At 49.2% G+C, this 19,843-nt stretch overlaps 1 protein-coding gene across 10 annotated transcripts in view; it reads left to right on the forward strand.

Moving 5' to 3' along the window:
- Positions 1–19,843, forward strand: part of ABR (ABR activator of RhoGEF and GTPase) — a 253,021-nt gene that overhangs the window by 209,967 nt on the left and 23,211 nt on the right. Inside the window, exon 1 of one of the 10 annotated variants that reach the window (XM_007520427.3) lies at positions 10,481–10,957. The exons of the other annotated variants lie outside the window; for them this stretch is intronic. Coding sequence (XP_007520489.1) covers positions 10,796–10,957 — 162 coding nt within the window. The 5' untranslated portion in view covers positions 10,481–10,795. Of the gene's footprint in view, positions 1–10,480; positions 10,958–19,843 lie in introns of those variants that run through there. 10 annotated transcript variants of the gene reach the window in all.

A 19,843-nucleotide genomic window follows, 5' to 3' on the forward strand; every position in this document is an offset into this window, starting at 1 on the left:
GGGCCCTAATCTCACCACCACTACCTTGGGTGTCCATCTGTAGCTACCAATAGTCATTTCCCTACAGAGTTGAGTTTCCATAGCTTAGAGCTGCAAACCCATGCACGACTGGTTAGCAGGCAGCAGTCTAGAACTTGGGGGTGTTCTGCCCTGGACTGCTAGAGTTGTCTCATTGGGTCTGTCTAGCCTGTCTATGGTGGCTGAATATTTGTATGAAGTGGGAGAGTGAAAATAGCCTCCGGACTCAACTTTGCCCTTGGCTGTGCCGTGGCCCTGTGCAGAGGTTTCCATTGCAGGATCTAATATAGGCCTTGATCATCACAGACATTCCGAAAGCACATAAATGATTTGGGGTGTGTGTGTGTGTGTGTGTATCTAAAGCTCTAAATCACACATGTGATTTCATTACTCTAAAGTCACTTTTCGTGGTCTGGGAAGTGATGCAGTAGATAAAACATTGGACTCTCAAACATGAGGTCCAGAGTTCAATCCCCAGCAGCACATGTACCAGAGTGATGTCTGACTCTTTCTCTCTCTCTCCTCTTATCTTTCTCATTAACAAATAAATAAAATCTAAAAAATTAAATTATATAAAGTCGCTTTTTCATTAAGATAGAAGACCACAGCATCACAATTTCCTCCAGTGCCAAAGCACTTCCCATGTGATTCTGGAGTTTGAGCCTGTGCTGTGCTCTTACTAATCTTTTGTTGATTGTTAAGTGTTAGTTTAATTTCACTGTGGTCTGAGAAGATGCTTGGGATGATTTCAATGCTCTTGAATTTGCTGATGCTGTCTTTGTGGCCTAACATATGGTCTATCCTTGAGAATGACCCATGTGGACTTGAGTAAAATGTGTATTCCAGTTTCTTGGGATGAATAACTCTGAAAATGTCCAATAGTTCTAGTTTATCTATCTCCTCATTTAGTCCCTCATGTCTTTATTGATTTTCTGCCTGGATGATCTGTCAAGTTGAGAGAGTGGGATGTTGAAGTCCCCTACTATGACTGTGTTGCTGTTAATATATTGCTGTAGCTCTTTCAGAAGATGTTTGATGTATTTAGATGGCTTCTCATTGGGTGCATAGATGTTAATAATTGTTAAGTCCTCTTGATTGACTGATCCTCTGAGCATTAAGTAGTGTCCATCCCTATCTTCTTTAATTTCACAGATTTTTAAAGTCTATCATGTCAGATATGAGAATAGCTGTTCCTGCCCTTTTTTGTGGGTCATTGGCTTGTGTGATAGTTTTCCATCCTTTGGAGGACTTTTAGCAGGACTCTTGTCCTGGTTCATTTCTCCAATATTTCTTCTTGCTGGTTTAACCATTTTATATAGTTCATTATGAGGTCCCTCTCTCAGTACTTTTCAAATTACTGATCACTCTTGCCTGGATTTACTTGTGTCTAAGTAAGGTAATTAAAGGGTTCCCAGTTGTGGAAATTGACAGTTTTTTCAATATTATTTTAATCCCTGAGTTGGAACTCAGTGGCTTAAAATCCTCTTTGTTGGGAGTTGGGCAGTAGCGGAGCAGGGACCTGCATGAGGATCCTGGTTCGAGCCCCCAGCTCCCCATCTGCAGGGGAGTCGCTTCACAGAGGGTGAAGCAGGTCTGCAGGTGTCTATCTTTCTCTCCCCTGTCTTTCCCTCCTCTCTCTATTTCTCTCTGTCCTATCCAACAATGATGACATCAGTAACTACAACAGTAATACAACAAGGGCAGCAAAAAGGAAATAAATATGTATTTTTAAAAAGTTTTTAAAAAGGCTCTTTTGTTCTTTTTCTTCCTTGTAGGCTATGGGAGCCTGAGGGCTTTTAAACTATAGGCTTTTTAGCTTAATCACTGACTCCTGACCAAGAGATAGATCAGGGTGGGGCAGAGATAATCCAGTGATTATGCAAAGAGACTCTCACAGCCCCACTGCTAAGCCACTGAGGTATAGATCTTCTCCTGAGTTTCCTCATTAGTTCTCTGTCCCCTGGTGTCAGCACAGGGCCTCTTTCTCTCCACCCCCACCCCCTACTGCTCCAGATTCTGAGGGCAGTAGCAATGAAGACTCACAGTTGCATTTGGTGAGTCTTAGGGGAGTCCTGTCCTCCCTTCAGCCATCTTTTTGTTGATGAAACAGACTGGAAGTAGTGTCTCAACTGGTAAACTGCCAGACTGTTACCAGCCACTTAATCTCTCCCTAGGCTCCTCTCTGTCCATGAACCACACATGTTTGCACTCATCAGTGATTTGGTGGGTTCCTGAAGTCATTCTAGTCCTGTCTTTTGCGGTCCCAGGTGGTCTCCTTTGGTATTCCTAGTTGACCTAGGAGAGGAGAGGAGAGAAACACAGCTGCTGCCCCACTTCTGGAACAGCAGTCTTTTTTTTTTTTTTTAATCCCCCTTTTCTTTACTTTCTTCAGTTTGTTTTTTAATAGAAACATGGGAGTCAGGTGGTAGTGCAGTGGGTTAAGCACACATGGCAGGAAGCACAGGGACCTGCGTAGGGGTCCCAGTTCAAGCCCCTGGCTCCCCACCTGTGGGGGGGGGGATCGCTTCACAAGTGGTGAAGCAGGTCTGCAGGTGTCTGTCTTTCTCTCCCCTGCCCCTGTCTTCCCCTCCTTTCTCCATTTTTGTCTGTCCTATCCAACAGCAATGACATCAGTAACAACAATAATAATAACCAGAGGAGTCAGGCAGTAGCTCAGCAGGTTAAGCACACGTGGTGCAAAGCACAAGGACCAGTGTAAAGATTCTGGTTCGAGCCCCCGGCTCCCCACCTGCAGGGGAGTTGCTTCACAGGCGGTGAAGTGGGTCTGCAGGTGTCTATCTTCCTCTCCCCCTCTCTGTCTCCCCTCCTCTCTCCATTTCTCTCTGTCCTATCCAATAACGATGACATCAATATCAACAACGATAATAACTACAACAACAATTTAAAAAAAACAAGGGCAACAAAAGAGAAAATATTAAAAATAAAAAATAAATTTAAAAACTTCTAAATAATAATAACCATAACAATGATAAAAACAGATTGAAAAAAAACCAATAAGGGCAACAAAAAGCTGAAAAAAATAGTCTTCAGGAGCAGTGGATTCGTGCTGTGGGCAGCAAACCCCGGCAATAACCCTAGAGGCAAAAAAGAAAACAAAAGAAAAAAAAAAAGAAACAGGAATTAAGAAGGGAAGGGCAGGTAGGGAGAGAGACCCCTGCAGCACTATTTCAAAACTTGTGAAACTTCCCCCTCTGCAAGTGGGGACCAGGGGCTTAAACGTGGGTCCTTGTACATGGAAATGTGTGCACTCTACTGGGTATACCACCACCTGTTCCCTTCAGAGTCATTACTTTTTTTTTTCCCCAAAAAGACACAATGAAAGCCCAGAGCACTCAGCTATGGCTTATGGTGGTGCTGGGGATTGAACCTGGGAACTCACTGCCTCAGGCATGAAAGCCCTCAAACTTATTATTCTTTTTTTTATTATTATTAGTAATTTAATAATTATTGAAAATTTGTAGGATAAAAGGGATAAAATTCCCACCACCAGAGTACAATAACCCATCCCCTGCATTGGAAGTTTCCTTATACTTTATCCTGGGAGTATGGACCAAAGATTTTTTTTATCTTTTTTTTCCTATTATTTATTTATCTTTTGTTGCCCTTGTTTTATTGTTGTAGTTATTTTTGTTGTTGATGTCGTCGTTGTTGGATACGACAGAGAGAAATAGAGAAGGGAGGGGAAGACAGAGAGGGGGAGAGAAAGAGACACCCGCAGACCTGCTTCACCGCCTGTGAAGCGACTCCCCTGCAGGTGGGGAGCCATGCCTTGAACTGGTATCCTTAAGCCAGTCCTTGCACTTCATTCCATGTGAGCTTAACCCGCTGCACTACCACCCAGCCCCCAGACCAGAGATCTTTATGGAGTGCAGAAGGTGAGAAATCTGGCTTCTGTAATTGCTTGTCTGGTGGACATGGGTGTTGACAGGTCAACCCATACCCCAGCCTGTTTCTTTATCTTTCTTTTGTTCTTTCTTTTTTGCCTCCTTTTTGCTTATCACTGGGACTCGGTGCCTGCACTGTGAATCCATTGCTCATGGTGGCCATCTTTTTTCCCCATTGGTGTTGTTGCCACTGCTGTTGTTGGATAGGACAGAGAGAAATTGAGTGAGGAGGGGGAGAGTGGGAGAGAGAAAGATGGACACCTGCAGACCTGCTTCACCGCTTGTGAAGCGATTGCCCTGCAGGTGGGGAGCCAGGGGCTCAAACCAGGTTCTCTGTGCCCATCCTTATGCTTCACACTAGGTCCACTTAACCTTGTGCTTCACACTAGGTGCAATTAACCCAGCGTGCTACTGCCCAGCCCCCACCCCAAGCCTGTTTCTATCTTTCCCTAGTGGAGAGGTGTGGTTGTAGGATACATTGGTGAGGTAGATCATCTGCCAAGGGAAGTTAGGTTGGCAGATTTATTATTCTTTTTTTTTTTTTTTGCCTCCAGGGTTATTGCTGGGGCTCAGTGCCTGCACCATGAATCTACTGCTCCTGGAGGCCGTTTTTCCCCCCTTTGTTGCCCCTGTTGTATTAGCCTTCTTGCGGTTATTATTGTTGTTGTTGATGTTGTTCGTTGTTAGATAGGACAGAGGGAAATCAAGAGGGGAGGGGAAGAGAGAGGGGGGAGAGAAAGATAGACACCTGCAGACCTGCCTCATCACCTGTGAAGTGACTCCCCTGTAGGTGGGGAGCCAGGGCTCGAACCGGGATCCTAATGCCACTTTGTGCCACCTGCGCTTAACCCGCGGCGCTACCGCCCAACTCCCACTTATTATTCTTAATGGCAACTCTTCCAGTCCCTTTTTCTTGCCATTCTGCACTGGAACACCCTCCTTGCCTACTGTTATGTCTTCTACAAGGGCCAGTGTCTCTGGACTCCCCTGCACCTCCTGGTCTGGATGACTCAGAGAGAGAGAGAGAGAGAGAGAGAGAAGTCTGGGCAGGAATCTGGGGCCTTCCTTTCTGCAGCCCTCGCAGCCTCAGACCCCTCTGCTCTCCTCTACCACTTTGCCTCCCAGCTCAGCTCCTTCAGGCTTTGCCCCCATGCTGCCCTCAGGCTGAAAAGGAGCGTTCTGGCAGATCCCCAGTCATAGCTTTCTGGTTGCTCATCTCAGTGCCACCCCCAGCTCCAGCAACCACTTGGGACACTCAAGGTGATCGGTTGGCTCTCCTGCCCCCCTTGATCCCAGGCTGTCCTCACTGGGGTCCCCGTGGCCTGGGTCTTGCTGGCTGCTCAGAACTCTCCTTTCCTGTCTTAACATCATTGGGCTAGAGGATAGGGGTGTGGGGGAGGAGAGGCAACATCATCATCTCCACCTTCTGAGGAAGAACCTTCTCTTAAAGTTCATGAGCTGGCGGTAGCACAGCAGGTTAAATGCAGGTGGTGCTAAGTGCAAGGACTGGCATAAGGATCCCAGTTCGAGCCCCCGGCTCCCCACCTGCAGGGGAGTCGATTCACAGGCAGTGAAGCAGGTCTGCAGGTGTCTATCTTTCTCTCCCCCCTCTGTCTTCCCCTCCTCTCTCCATTTCTCTCTGTCCTATCCAACAACGACAACAATAATAACTACAACAATAAAGCAACAAAAGGGAATAAATAAATATTTTTTAAAAAGGAAAAAGAGAAAAAATGTCTAAGCATAACATTTTTAGAAAGTTCATGAACTGGGTTTGCCTGGAAGCTGTTCCCACCCCCAGCTGTCACCAAGGCAGTGCCAGTGTCCATTCTTGCCTCTCCTGCCCACACACCTTGAGCTGCTTGTATTCCTTGTTGACCTTCTTCTCTTCAGTGATGGTGCTGTTGATCACCTGAACCTGAACCTGCCTTCACCCTGTGTGCATTTCTCCCCCTCCCTAGTCTCGTCTCCTGAGAGACGACCCTCCTGTTCATGTAACTGAGAGCCAGGACAGGGACACAGGAGGATGGGTCAGTCTTCTCAGAATTGTCTAATCCTACACACAGCAGCATTTGTTACTGTGGGCCTCTCCACCCGCCCAGACTGTTTATCCAGGCAAGGCCCTTGCATGTCCTCAGAGACAAGTTCTTCTGGGTGGGGGTGGCTGGAAGCAGGGACCAGACTGAGAAAAGGGGGCCTTATCACTTCTTGGTGGCCAGGACTGCCTAAGGCAGATTGGGGACAGGGACCATGGGGGGCTGCTTTTGAGGAACTTGCTGAGAACATTTGACTTGCTCTAGGCAAGAAGGCTTGTTCCTACAGTCTTCTCTAGAGCTCTGATTCTAGGAGTCAGGCTGGGGGAGAGGAAGGCCAATCTTGGGCCATCCCCAGAGAGAGTCCCCAGCCCAGAGGGAGGAGGGGAAGATGAACGTCTCCAGGGGAAAGCCTCCCCACTGGGACACCCATCTGCTAAACGGCTTAGATCACCATGGAGACTGGCTGGCAGTCTTTCACCCAATGAGAGCCTGCTTTCCCCAGACAAGTGTTGAGCCTGGAGTTCCTAAGACAGACAAGCATAGGGCTTTTGGGAACAGGGAGGGGGCAGTAGTGAGCATAGCACCACCACCCCCAAACTACACCCTCTGGCATGTGACCCACTTAGAGGGAAGGGAGCCTTAGAAGCCTGGGGGTGAGGGTATTCAGAAGTTAGCTGGCCGGCAGTACCAAGCAGTGCCAAGTGCTGGCTGCGTGTCTGTAACAGGTGAGCGTGCTCAGCAATTATAATGGCACCTTGCCGGCCAGTTACACAACCAGCACCTGCACCTTAACTGAGGAGAGCAGAGCAAAGCTGAACTGGGTGCCTTTTTTTCCATGACAGCTCCTCCTCCAGGAAGCCTTCCATGATCCCCTCAGGCTAGAAATTTCTCTTGACTTTCCTGATATTTTATCTGTGGTATTTGTAAGACAGAAGAGTTTCTTGCCTTTTTTTTTTTTTTTTTTTTTCTTTTTCTTGTCATTACTAGGACTTTGCTGCTCTGGATCAACTTTTTCAGAATATATATTGTACTGAAACTTCCTCCTAAGCAGTGGGGCTAGACTTGAACCCAGATCACATGCATGACAAAGCAGTGCACTATCTCTGATGAGCTACTTTTCAGGCCTAAAACTGTTTCTTTTTTGTTCTCGCTCTCTCTTTCAGTAATTTAAAAAGTCATAAGATTCCAGGGGTTTAGTTTCAGAGCCCATAGATGTCTGTGTCTGAGTAAGAACCAGCTTTCTTGAGGGCAGAGACGCTGCTTTGTCCGTCTGGATATGCTCACATCAGGTGCGCAGCGGAAATGTGCTGAGTACACGGAAGCCTGTCTACCTCCCCCCCCCCCCCCGCCCCCATCTTGAGCAGGCAGCTTTATCACGCAGGCTTTTGATCTGTCTCTGCTTCCTCAGCTGTTGCCCCAGGATCATGTACTTCGCCAAACTCTGAGTCAGTGCTTCTTGAATAGGTGATGTCAAGGGCCCCATGCCCAGTAAGGTACATGCTTATGGGCCTCCAAATCTCTTTTCTTGGCCTGGCCCAGCCCAGCCAGCCCAGCCCAGGGCAAGCAGCTCAACTACTCAGTTGTTTGGTGTTCTCAAACTGGGAACTGGGGGCATTTGTGTTCATCTCACCAGGCTGGGGGAGTGTTAAGTGAGTGGATCCATGCAGAGGTTTCATGTGCTGCCTTTTTACACAGTCCTTTCTCAGGGTGGCGCTTACTGTGACCAGTCACTATCTCTCTCATGAAGACATTCCTTTCTCAAAAACACATCATGGCTTCTGATGTGTGCTCATTGATACCTACCAAGAAGATTCTAGATGTCAAGGACCATTTCTATACCTTCCCCCCATCTGCCAATGGGGCAACTAAGAAGTCACTCTTTTTCCTGAATCCCAAGGTCAGCTTGGAGCATGTGAGTGCAGGGGATTTGGATAACTGTCACTCCCCAGCTGTAGCTGCATGACTTCAGGTGAGAACTGTCTTTCCTTGAGCCCCATTTTCTCAACTCTACATTGGAGGCAAAGACCAGCGAAATAGCTCACTTGGATAATGCTGGTCTGCCGTGTGCACAGCTGAAGTTCGAGCCCACCATACTGATGCAAGCTTTGGTGCTATGGCATGTCTCTTTCTCCCTCTTTGTCTCTATCTAAAAATAAATGTAAAAAATAAAATAAAGGACAACAAGGGCAACAAAAGGGAATAAATAAATAAAATAAAATAGAGCAAAAATGCCAATGTCATGAAATCTGAGGCCTAGATGCAGTCAGATATTTGAGAGCCCGCTCTGTGGGGACTGTCTGTGCCCGCACTTGTGGTCTCCTCTCCAGCCTGTGCCTAGCTCTGCAGCATGCGCCCTCCAGGACACCTTAGTTTTGTGTGCCCTATGCATCTATGGGCCGGGCCTCTCTCTGCTGTGAAAACCATTCCTTATCTTACTTCTCATTCGTATTTATATATTTATTTTGTGTGTGTGGAACTGGGGCCGTGTACTCAGTTTCACTGATCTAGACCACTTTTTCATTCAACAGAGGGCATAAGAGGAAGAGAGAAACCCACCTTCCTTGCCATTGCACCTCTTGTGTGATGTTTGGGCTCAAACGTGGGCACTCCCTGTGGCAATGCAGGCTCCCTACCCTGTGCACTATCTCTCCAGGCTGCATGCTCTATTTCCAAAATAAAAAGGTTTTGCTTTTCAGATTTTATAAGTGGATACTCATCAGATTAGGGTCTAGGACACGTTCCTCCCACCCCATCTCCCAGGGCCCCCAGCACAAAGTATCGAATGGCCCCTTTGCCAGTATGTGTCCTTTGCCCCCAATAGCACAAATTCCTTTTAGTCTTTACTGATAAGGTCGACAGAGCCATGGGTACAAGAGTTCATGTGAGAGACACCTCTTCTGGGAGGCTTCTAGTGGCCTCCCACCCCAACACACACACACACACCTTTATTTTTATTTTGATAGGACAGAGAGAAATTGGGGGGAGGAAGTAGAGATATAGGGAAAGAGAAAGGGACACTTACAGCTCTGCTTCAGTGCTTCCTAGGCTTCTCCTCTCCCTTCCCCCCACCCACCAAAGGTAGGGACTAAGGGGCTGGGAGCTTGAACCCAGAGCCTTGCACATAGTAGTGTGCGCACTCAACCAATGAGCCACCACCTGCCCCTCCACCCACCCCACCCCCCTTGGCTTTTGTTCCTTTTGGGGAAAAGGCCCATAGAGGCTGATGGAGAAGCTGCTCCACCAGGGACCTCCTTTTCTCTTTTAAGATTTATATATTTTTACATTTTATATTTTTTACAGTGTTGCCACTATGTTTTTTGTTTTACTTTTTTACTTATTTATTTATTGAATAGAGACAGCCAGAAATTGAGATGGAAGGGGGAGATAGAGAAGAGAGACAGACACTTGCAGCTCTGCTTCACCGCTCATAAAGCTTTCCTCCTGCAGGTGGGCCAGGGCTCAAACCTGGGTCCTTGCACATTATAACATGTGCGCTCAACCAAGTGCGCCACCACCTGGTCCCCTGTCTTACTTTAAAGATTTGCTTTTTTTTTTCTTTTAAGATTTATTTATTTATTTGTTAACATGAGAGACAACCAGAGCATCACTTTTTGAAACTATTTTTTAAAGTTTTTAAAAAATATTTATCTTCCCTTTTGTTGCCCTTGTTTATTGCTGTAGTTATTGATGTCGTGGAGTCCGACGGTAGTGCAACAGGTTAAGTACATGTGGCGTAAAGCAGGACTGGCATAAGGATCCCGGTTCGAGCCCCCGGCTCCCCACTTTCAGGGGAGTCGCTTCACAAGCGGTGAAGCAGGTCTGCAGATGTCTATCTTTCTCTCCCCCTCTCTGTCTTCCCTCCTCTCTCCATTTCTCTCTGTCCTAACAATGACGACATCAATAATAAATACAACAATAAAACAACAATGGCAACAAAAGGGAATAAATAAATATTGATATCAGCCGGGGGCTCAAACCGGGATCCTTATGCCAGTCCTGCTTTACGCCACATGTACTTAACCTGTCCTTGCACTTTGCGCCACCTGGGCTTAACCCTCTGCACTACCGCCCGACTTCCTAGAGCATCACTTTTAACACAGGTGATACCAGGGATCAAACTCAGAATCTCAGGCTGGAGAATCCAAGGCTTTATCCACAGCGCCAAGTCCCAGGTGGGCCGCTAGGGGGTCTTTCTTCAGTTTTTACTCTTTCCTCAAGGCCTCTGCAGGCCGCCTGTCACCCTCTGCCCCCCTTACCCCCCCCCCCCCGCCCCAGCCTTTCTCAGACGCTCGTGGGCCGCCAGGGTGCAGCCGGGTGGTGAAGGGGTTAACCCGCGCCCTCTGGGGAAGGGACCGGATTGCGTCTAGCCGCGAGTCAAACTTTATTTAGCAGGGGCTGAGGGAGGTCTACCCCGCTGCCTCGGAGGAGCTTCAGCCTGCTAAGAGTTAAAACCCGGAGGCTGGGTTTCTGGAGGGGCAGCCACAAGCACCTCCCTTGAGGCACTTCCTCGGGTAGGGGCCTCCCCGCACCGCCTCGTCTCGGGCGGTCAGTGGCGCGGGTTCTGGTGCACCCCGCCAGCCGGGACCAGCAGGCGAGGGAGAGGCCGGCGGCAGCCGGCGGTGCCCTCCCGGGGAGGGCGGAGGGAGGAGGGAAGGCGCCGAGGGGAGGGGAAAGCGGAGCCTCGCACCGGGCGCCAGTAACCGCCCAGGCCGGCTCGGGGTTGTGCGCTCCCCGCGATCCTCCCTCCGCAGCCCGCGCCGCCCGCGCCTCTCCCGCGCCCCCACGGGAGCTGGCCCGGCAGACCCGGGAGCCGTCGAGCCGGGCTCTGCCGCCGGCATGACCGACGTCCTGCCTCAGCCCGACTGCAGCCTGGCGGCGGTGTGCGAACCCCTGGAGCGCTGCTGCCTGGACCGCTTGGAGGAGCCGGGGGGCAAGCGACCCGCCAACACGGGCGCCCGGCTCTGGGGCCGCGTGCGCAGCAAGCTACTCCGGCAAAAGGTGCTAGCAGGGGCCCAGCGGACAGGGGTGGGGGCTGCGGGAGGGCTGAAGGCTGCTGGGGCCGCACTGTGCCCTCCCCCACGCCACCCTCCAGCTCCGTTGCAGCTCCTGCCTTGGAACAGGCTAGAGTTTGCTTGTGAATCTGCTCTAAACTACCTTAATTGGATGCGTACTGCTGGCTGCTGCCTACTTCCACCCCCCACTCCGGACCCAGGATGGGTCTCTCCATCTGTCCCCATCTTAGAAGGGGCGGGAGGGAGGGTGTCTCCGGTGGGAAAGGACTCTGCCTGGCTCCTTGCTGGGTCTGGAGCAGCAGGACTAAGAACAGACGGGTTTATGGAGTGAGGGCCTCCCCAATCTCAGTGGCCCTTCCCATTGCCCAGTTCTGCTCCTGATGTGCTTGGCTGGCTGGCCTGTTGTTAAGGGGCACTGGCAGGGGTCCCTCAACACCCGTCAGCCATGTGAGGTTCTTTTGTGTGGGACTTGGGGTATCATGCCCCACCAGGGAAGGGTTGCAAAGAAGTGGTAGCATTGCAGGGGCTGGGGGCTTTCTCTTAAAGGACGACCCAGATAATTGCTGGCTCAGTGCCCATCAGCCTCCAGGCAACTCAATCAGTGTGCCAAAGGGTATCCTGACCCAGGGGGCAGCCCATACTAAGCTGTGCCAGGACAGTCTGGCCTGGGTGGGGATTAAAATCTGAGATAGAAGCTAACTGTCCTGCAGCTGGGCAGGCAGCCTGTAGGCTGGCTTTGGGCCATGGCATGGAGTGGTCAAGGAAGTGCTTGATCACTGCAGAAGGAACTGACTGTCTAAGCACAATGTCACAGGGGACCATCCTGCCTGTCCAGGACTAGCCCACCCTTCAGGGTGGTGATGAGGGAGGCTTTGGTTATTCTGTGTTCGTGTGGGCTTACAAGTCCTTCTGTGGCTCAGAGGAGGTCTCTGTGTGCAAGTTCTCAATACCAGCAAGCACAGGGATCCCTGGCACCTGCCAGGAGGAAAGCATCATGGGCCCACTGGCTCCTTGTTTCACCCCCTGCCCGTGAGCCTACTTGACCTCCCAGAGGTGACATCAGTCCTGGAAAGTGCTGGGCAGGGCAGCAACTTGAGCTGTTCCACATTGGCCCCTGTGTCACTTTCTGCCTCTCTAGGGACCAGGCTAGCAGAGCCTTGCTGGCCTCAGCTGCTCCCAGAGCCCCTCAGTGCTGAGGCAGCTGTCTGTGCCCAGCAGCATGGAGCCAATCCCCCCCTCCCTACACCCCCCCCCTTCCCAACCCCTACTGAAGCCAGCAGACACCAGCACAAAGCTCATCATCCATCCTCCAGCCTCAAGGCTGGTAGGAAACTGACCCAGTGCCAATCAAGTCTCCTTGTGGTTTACCTGCTCCTTTGACAGAGAGGGAGCACTTTTTAAATCCTGAAATCCCAGGCTCATGGTTTTCTTACTGTGCAGCCGTGACTGGCAAAACCAAGAAGCTACTTCAGGAACTCTTCAGCGAGCTTTGCCTCTGGTGGCGTCTGGCCATGCTGTATCAGTGACTAGTGGGCAAGAGTGAAATGACAGGCAGCGCGGGGCTGATTAGAGTCAGTAACTGCAGGATGGCTCTGGCGCGGATGCTCTGTGTGATGCGTGACTCAGTCTCTCTTCACCCCTGCTGTCAGTGTCGCAGACACAGGGATCCACACTGTGGGTTACAGAGGGGCATTTATTCATCCCACTGTGCCTGCTTCACAGTGAGCAGGCAGGTTTGCAGAACCAGACCCGCTGCCCAGTTCCCTTTCTTCCCAGCTGCATTAACCTATTTTCCTCTCCAGTGCAGCAGGCAGGCTTACTGCAGAGCTAGGATTAGGCAGCAGGCTTAGGTGGGGTAAGAGAAGGTACCAGGTGCAGCCCAGTTTGTCAGGAGGGGTCAGCTCATTAATTCCTCATTAACTGTACCCTGGAGACTCGGTGTTGTGAATGCTTGCGACACCTGTAGTCCTCCTGCGCTCCACTGAACTAAAGATTTCCTTGGAAAGCGTGTGTGTGAGACTCCTCTGAGTACCCATGCCAGGGCTGAAGGGTCTGTTCTGGTTGAAACATTCCAGTATTAACTTGTCTCTTGTCCCAGCGATCTCCAGTCACTGGAAAAGAGGAGGCAAGGTCCCCTCGATGTTCTCCTTTTTAGTTCCAGTGCTGCTCCGAGAAATTTGGGGGCTGAAGCCTCATTTCAGCCTCTAACTTGGCAGTTGGTTTGTTGTGCAAGCAGTTAGCAAGGGAGACGCGTGGCATTTGGGTTTGTGGGTTTGCCAGTGCTCTCAATGTTTGATTTCATATTTTCTTTTTCCTCTTCCTTTTTTTTTTTTACCCTCCAAATTACACTTGACTAGGCAAGACTCAGTGTCTGCTCTTCTTCCCAGCCTTCCAGCTTCTGTATCCTTGGCTATACTTTGAAGGGAGAGGAGATGAAAAGAGAATCCAGTATGGTGTTGGAGAGATAGTATAATGGTTACGCAAAAAGATTTCTAGAAACATGGGGGAGTGTACTTTAGGCCTCAGTAGTCTCCTATAGCCTAAGACTCAGAGCTCCTAGCTTCAATCCCCAGCACCACCATGAGCCACAGCTGACCAGTGCTCTGGTAAAAGAGAGGAAGGAAAAAAAAAAAAAAAACCACCTTGAAATATTTGAGCATTTTAATGGAGGCATAGCAAACTAGGAAGCCCTCAATGAGGCCAGCATTTGGGAGAGGAGGTGGAAATTAAGTATATCAGTAGTTTCATTTATATATATAATCTTTCTTTATTGATTGGATAGAGACAGCCAGAAATTGAGAGGAAGGGGGAGACAGAGAGGGAGAGAAACAGAGAGACACCTGCAGCCTTGTTTTTCCCCCTGCAGGTAGGGCTCAGTAGTCTCCTTAAAACCAAGCTTAAGGGAATTGGGTGGTAGCGCATCAGGTTAAGCACAGGTGGTACAAAGCTCAAAGACTGGAGTAAGGATCCCGGTTCGAGACCCCAGCTCCCCACATGCAGGGGGGTTCGCTTCACAGGCGGTGAAGCAGGTCTGCAGGTGTCGATCTTTTTCTCCCCCTCTCTATCTTCTCCTCCTCTCTCTATTTCTCTCTGTCATATCCAACGATGATGACTACAATAATAACTACAACAACAACAAAAACAAGGACATCAAAAGGGAATAAATAAATATTTTTTTAAAAAGCCAAACTTAAGATGTCCCAATCATACCAGGACAAATATTGGGCTGAAGTGGGGACTTGGACTGAACTGGCAGGTTCCTGGGGAGCTTGAAGAAGGTACCTGATGACCCTGTCACTGCTTCAAGGGTTTGTGGTGTTGGTAGAAGTCCCTGCATCCAAGGAGCTTCTTCTCTCGAGGAGCTGAAGACCAGAACTGTTTCTTGCTCTGAGTTAAGCCCATACACTAAGTACATTTATACTGTTTGTTTTAAAAAGAAGAATCAAGGGAGTCTGGCGGTAGCATAGCTGGTTAAGCGCAGGTGGCACAAAGTGCAAGGACCAGTGTAAGGATCCTGGTTCGAGCCCCCGACTCTCCACCTGCAGGGGAGTCACTTCACAAGCGGTGAAGCAGGTCTGCAGGTGTCTTTCTCTCTGTCTTCGCCTCCTCTCTCCATTTCTCTCTGTCCAATCCAACAACAACAACAACAATAATAAAACAGCAAGGGCAACAAAAGGGAATAAATAAATATTTAAAAAAAGAAGAAGAAGAATCAATAGCTAGAGACCCAGGTGTCTGTATATGAGTCCCAGTGAGTCAGCCTGCTCTGGTGGGGTTTGCTCCCCTCTGCTTCTAGGGAGGGGAAAAGGGACTGATAAAGGACCATCTGGGGTCCTTTAGACCACTTGGTTTGGGTTTTTTGTTTGTTCATTTGTTCATTTGTTTCTTAGTCGTAGGCAGGTTTTCACTGCTCCAGGCCAACTTTTCCAGATAGAGAAAGAAAGGGAGAGATACCAAAGCAATGGGGCTTGGGCTCGAATCTGGGTCATGCGCATGACAGAGCAGGCTACCTCCCAGGTGAGCTATCGTGCCAACCCTAGGCCAACTGTTCTTTGCCATCTTGACTGCCACCACAGGATGGCAACTACTCTTCCCAAAATGTCTTTTTTTAATTTTTTTATATTTATTTTCCCCTTTTTGTTGCCCTTATTCTTTTTTATTGTCATTGTAGTTATTATTGTTGTTATTGATGTCATCGTTGTTGGATAGGACAGAGAGAAATGGAGAGAGGAGAGGAAGACAAAGAAAGGGAGAGAAAGATAGACACCTGCAGACCTGCTTCACCACCTGTAAAGGGTCTCCCCTGCAGGTGGGGAGCCAAAGGCTCCAACCAGCATCCTTAAGCTGGTCTTTGCTCTTAACCCACTGCACTACCACCGAACTCCCCCAAAATGTCTTTAATTGGGCAGTTTTGCCTTACAGTTAGCACCTGGGTCTGCAAAATACCTCACTTGGATGATGTGCTGCTTTGCCATGTGCATGATCCAGGTTCGAGCCTGGTCACCAGAGCATTGGGGGAAGCTTGGGTGCTGTGATCTCGCTCTTTCTCTCCCTCCCCTCTCTCTGCCTCTTTGTCTCTGTCTCTCTATCTGGAAAAGTCATTTCAGAGCGGTGAAGCCCAGACAGTGACCAGAAACTTGATAGGTAAACTATGCACACATTCCAAAAATGGCCAATCATTGACCACTCCAGGCATTGAGGAGACAAGGGTGCTGAGGTATAAGAAATAGATATCTCAGGTTCAGTTATTTTGTCCCATAAACTGACTCTAGGCATCAAGAAAGATCTTGAAACCTTATGCACCTGACATCTGTCCTTCCCTGGCCACCCAGTGCGCTGCCTGACTTGCTGGAGGGAAAGGAGCTGCATCCATGTCTTCATGGTCCAGGCCCACCCTCTCCAGGGGTCCCTCAGCTATAGAAAAAGGAGACTATCCATCCCCACTGCCACCCTGGGAGCAGAGTCCTTCAGCAGCTCCTCTCTTCTGGGCCTCTGTGTGGGCCAGGCTGTGAGCAGACAGCCTGGAGGGTTAGAAGGGCAAGTGGAGTGAGCTTCCTGCCTCTCCACAGCACTGTTTCACTCCCTAGAGGGAGAAGACCTTCCTGCTGGGGCCAAGTAGGTGGTCTCCTGATCCCCAGGACTCCCACTTCTCACCAGGCTGGTTCCTGAGAATCCTATTGAACTTCACAGAGCAGAGGTCCTCAGCTCTGAGGATCTGGGGAAGGTTAGAGTCCCCAGACAGAGCCACCCACAGGTACAGATTGTATGTAACTGTCAGAGGGTCCCGGCGCCAAGTAGGAGTCCCTACTCAGTAAGGCACTATTTTCTTTTTAAAAATATTTTTATTTATTTATTATTGGATAGAGATAGAGAGAACCTGAGAGGAATGGGGAGATACAGAGGGAAAGAGAGAGACACCTACAACCCTCTATCAACATTCATGAAGCTTTCCCCCTGCAGGTGGGGATCACGGGCTTGAACCTGGGTCCTTGTGCACTGTAATATGTGCACTTAACCAGGTATATCACTGCCTGTCCTTTGTGCCATGTGTGCTTAACCCATTGCGCACCTCCTGGCCCCTTCACTATTTTTTTTTATAAAATACTTTTTTTATAAAATGTTTTTAATTTATTATTGGATAGAGACAGAGAAATTGAGTGAGAAAGAAAAGAGATAGAGATGGAAAACTAGAGACTTCTGCAGCACTGCTTCACAACTCATGAAGCTTAGGCCCTCAGGCATGAAAGTCATTTGCATAACCATTAAGCCGTCTCCCCAGCCCTAGTCCGCCTTTTTAAAGTGAGTTGCTTGCACCATATTTCCTTTACCTGTTCCTGTATAGGTGGCTTTGAATTGTTTCTTACTCCTTCTTACTTTTAAGACAAAAAGCCTGGTCCCTGATGGTAAGATTTCCATGAGCTCCTTCTCTCTCTCTTTTATTATCTTTATTTATTTACTGGGTAGAGAGAGCGAGAAATCCAGAGGGAAGGGGTGATAGAGAGAGAGAGAAAAAAAAAAGACTGCTTCACCACTCGCAAAGCTTCCCCCCTGCAGGTGGGGACTAGGGGCTCGAACCCGGGTCCTTGTGCATTGTAACATGTGTGCTCAGCGCCACCACCCAGCCCCTGACCCTCTCTTCAGCAAACTCCCCACCTCTGCTCATTTTCTCCATCTCTCACTGTAGAGCCGCGCCCCACCACCCCTAGAGCATGAGCAGTTACCATTATCGTCTTCTAACTGAAGAAAACAGCTGCACACACCTGGCCTTTGTCTCCCGGGTTAGGCGTCTCTTTGAGCCCTCTTCCCCCCTATCCCTTGCTGGCCCTCCCTGTGGTCAGTGGCTGGGGGATATTACACGCTGAGTGTAGTTACCTTGCTACTGTGGGAAGATGTTCTATATATACTATCATATCATCTGCAAACAGTGGCATTTTTGCTTCTTCTTTTCCAATCTGTATCCTTTAATTCCTCTTTCCTGCCTAATTAGGATGGCTGGGACTTCCAAGACTGTGTTGAATAGTAACGGTGATAATGGACAAATCTTGTCTTGTACCTGATCAAAGGGGGGGGGACTTTCAGTTTTTTTCCTGTTGAGTATGAGGTTGGCTGTAGGTTGGCTGTATATAGACTCAACTAGTGTGAAGAATTTCCCACCTATCCCCATTCTTTTGAATGCTTTGATCATGAAAGGATTCTGGATCTTGTTAAGGGCTTTCTGCATCTGTTTCCTGGAACCTGAGGCATGGGGGGAAGGGCAGTGGGCTATTCTAACATCTCTGCCATCCCACAGGTGGTTTGGCCAGTCAGCCATGCTGGGCTTGCTGCCTTAGCTCTCGGATGGCCCTGGACCAGGTCTGCCAACCAGGTCTTCTTGGGCCAGAGTTGCCCAGGCCCAGTGTGGCAAGAGTATTCAGAAAGAGTGAGGCCCCAGGAGGGCAAGCATTTTGGAAAGAGCCCATAAATGTCAGTAGACGCTGCTTTGAGAGAGTTTCCAGGTGTTGGTCAGGATGCATGTTTCTGGAAAGATCCAGCACTCTGTGAGTGGTCTTATCAACTGCCCACACTGGCTCTGGTCAGCAGGGGCTGCTCTGGCTTCCTTTTGCCCATCAGGTCATACTGGGGAAGGAAGCGTGTTTGTGTTCTAACAGCCCCCTCTTAGAACTCTAGAGAAACACAGCCCCTGCACCTACAACGGGCCAGCCTGATCTCAGGAGCAAACCAAAGCCAGTTCTGAGTCCTTGTGAGCCTGAGGTTAAGGGGGCCTTATTGTCATTGGTCCCCCAGTATGGGCTATATAGGCAGGTGGGTCATGGCCATGGCACTTACCCTTAGGATTCTTCTATAGGGAGACTGGGAAGGTCTTGGTAATGCCACAGTGGCTTCCCCAGTTCTGCCTTGACTGAGAGAGAATAGAACTTATCCCTGAGCCAGAAGCTAGAAGCAGCCTATCTTGGATAGTGAGCGCCAACCAGGGTTGGTATCTCAGATGGACCAGCCAGAGCAGTGACAGCAGTCTCCCTATCAGACACATGAAAGCCTCCTTCCTGGGGAGCATTCTTACTGCTAAAGTTTGTAGGGTACAGGGCACTGTGGGAGGAAGAACACAGGCTGGTAGAAGTCAAGGGACCTCATTTTTCTCTTTGCAACCTTTTTCAAGGAGTGACCTGCTTGCTGGGTGACCCATGGGCAAATAGCCTTACCTCTCTGGTGCTCTGGCTACAGTGTAATAAGGAGCTGAATAGGATGATCTTCTAGATCCAGTTCATATGATGATTTTGGCCAGGTCTCAAAATTCCTGTTCCTGAGCCTTAAACGCAACATGCTGGGAAAGTCGGGGTGGGATAGGTCACAGGGCTGCTCCTGGGCCTAGGCCAGCTGCTCACGGAGAGAGAGAGATGCTCTGGAATGTGAGCCTGTTGGACGCCTGTCCTGAAGGAGTTCCAGAAGAAAGACCTGACAATCCCGCACTCTCCAACACTCACTTGGCACCTTCCAGAGGTGGCCTGGGCATAGAAGCTGAGAGTGAGGCCTGGCTCTTAACTTTCTGTCTCTTGGAAAAGTGAGGCAATAAAGATCACTTGAGGTCAAAACAAATACTGTGAGGAAAATAAATGTGGGTCATGGATTTAAAAGTCATAGGGAGGGGCCTGGGTGGTGGTGTACCCAGCTGAGCACGTACCTTACTGTTCTTGAGGACCAGGAGGGGGATTCTTCACAAGTGAAGCAGGTCTGCAGGTTTTTCTCTATTCTCTCTCTCTCCCTCTCTCTCCCTCTCCCCCTCCCCTTCTCAATTTATCTCTGTCTTGTCAAAAGGAGAAAAAAAAATGGCCTCCAGGAACAGTAGATTTTTAGTGCCAGTGGCACTGAGCCCCAGTGATAACCCTAGTGGCAATTAGAGAGAAAGAGAGGGAAAAAGAGACAAAGACAGACAGACACCGGGTGGTGGCATGCACTTGGTTGAGTGCACATGTTATAATGCACAAGGACCCAAGTTGGAGCCCCTGGTACCCACCTGCAAGGGGACAGCTTTGCAAGCGGTGAAGCAGTATTTTAGGTGTCTCCTGTCTCTCCCTATCATCTCCTTCCCTCTAGATTTCTGGCTGTCTCTATCCAATAAATAAAATAAAGATAATAAAAAATTTATTTAAAAGAAATTTTTTTTGCCTCCAGGGTTATTTCTGGGGCTCAGTGCCTGTACCATGAATCCACTGCTCCTGGAGGCCACATTCCCCCCCCCCCTTGTTGCCCTTGTTGTTGTAGCCTTGTTGTGGTTATCATTGTTGTTGATGTCGTTCTTTGTTGGATAGGACAGAGAAAAATGGAGAGAGGAGGGGAAGACTGAAGGGGAGAGAAAGATAGACACCTGCAGACC

Source organism: Erinaceus europaeus, chromosome 12 (genome assembly GCF_950295315.1).
Source record: "Erinaceus europaeus chromosome 12, mEriEur2.1, whole genome shotgun sequence".
Taxonomy (NCBI): Eukaryota; Metazoa; Chordata; class Mammalia; order Eulipotyphla; family Erinaceidae; genus Erinaceus; species Erinaceus europaeus.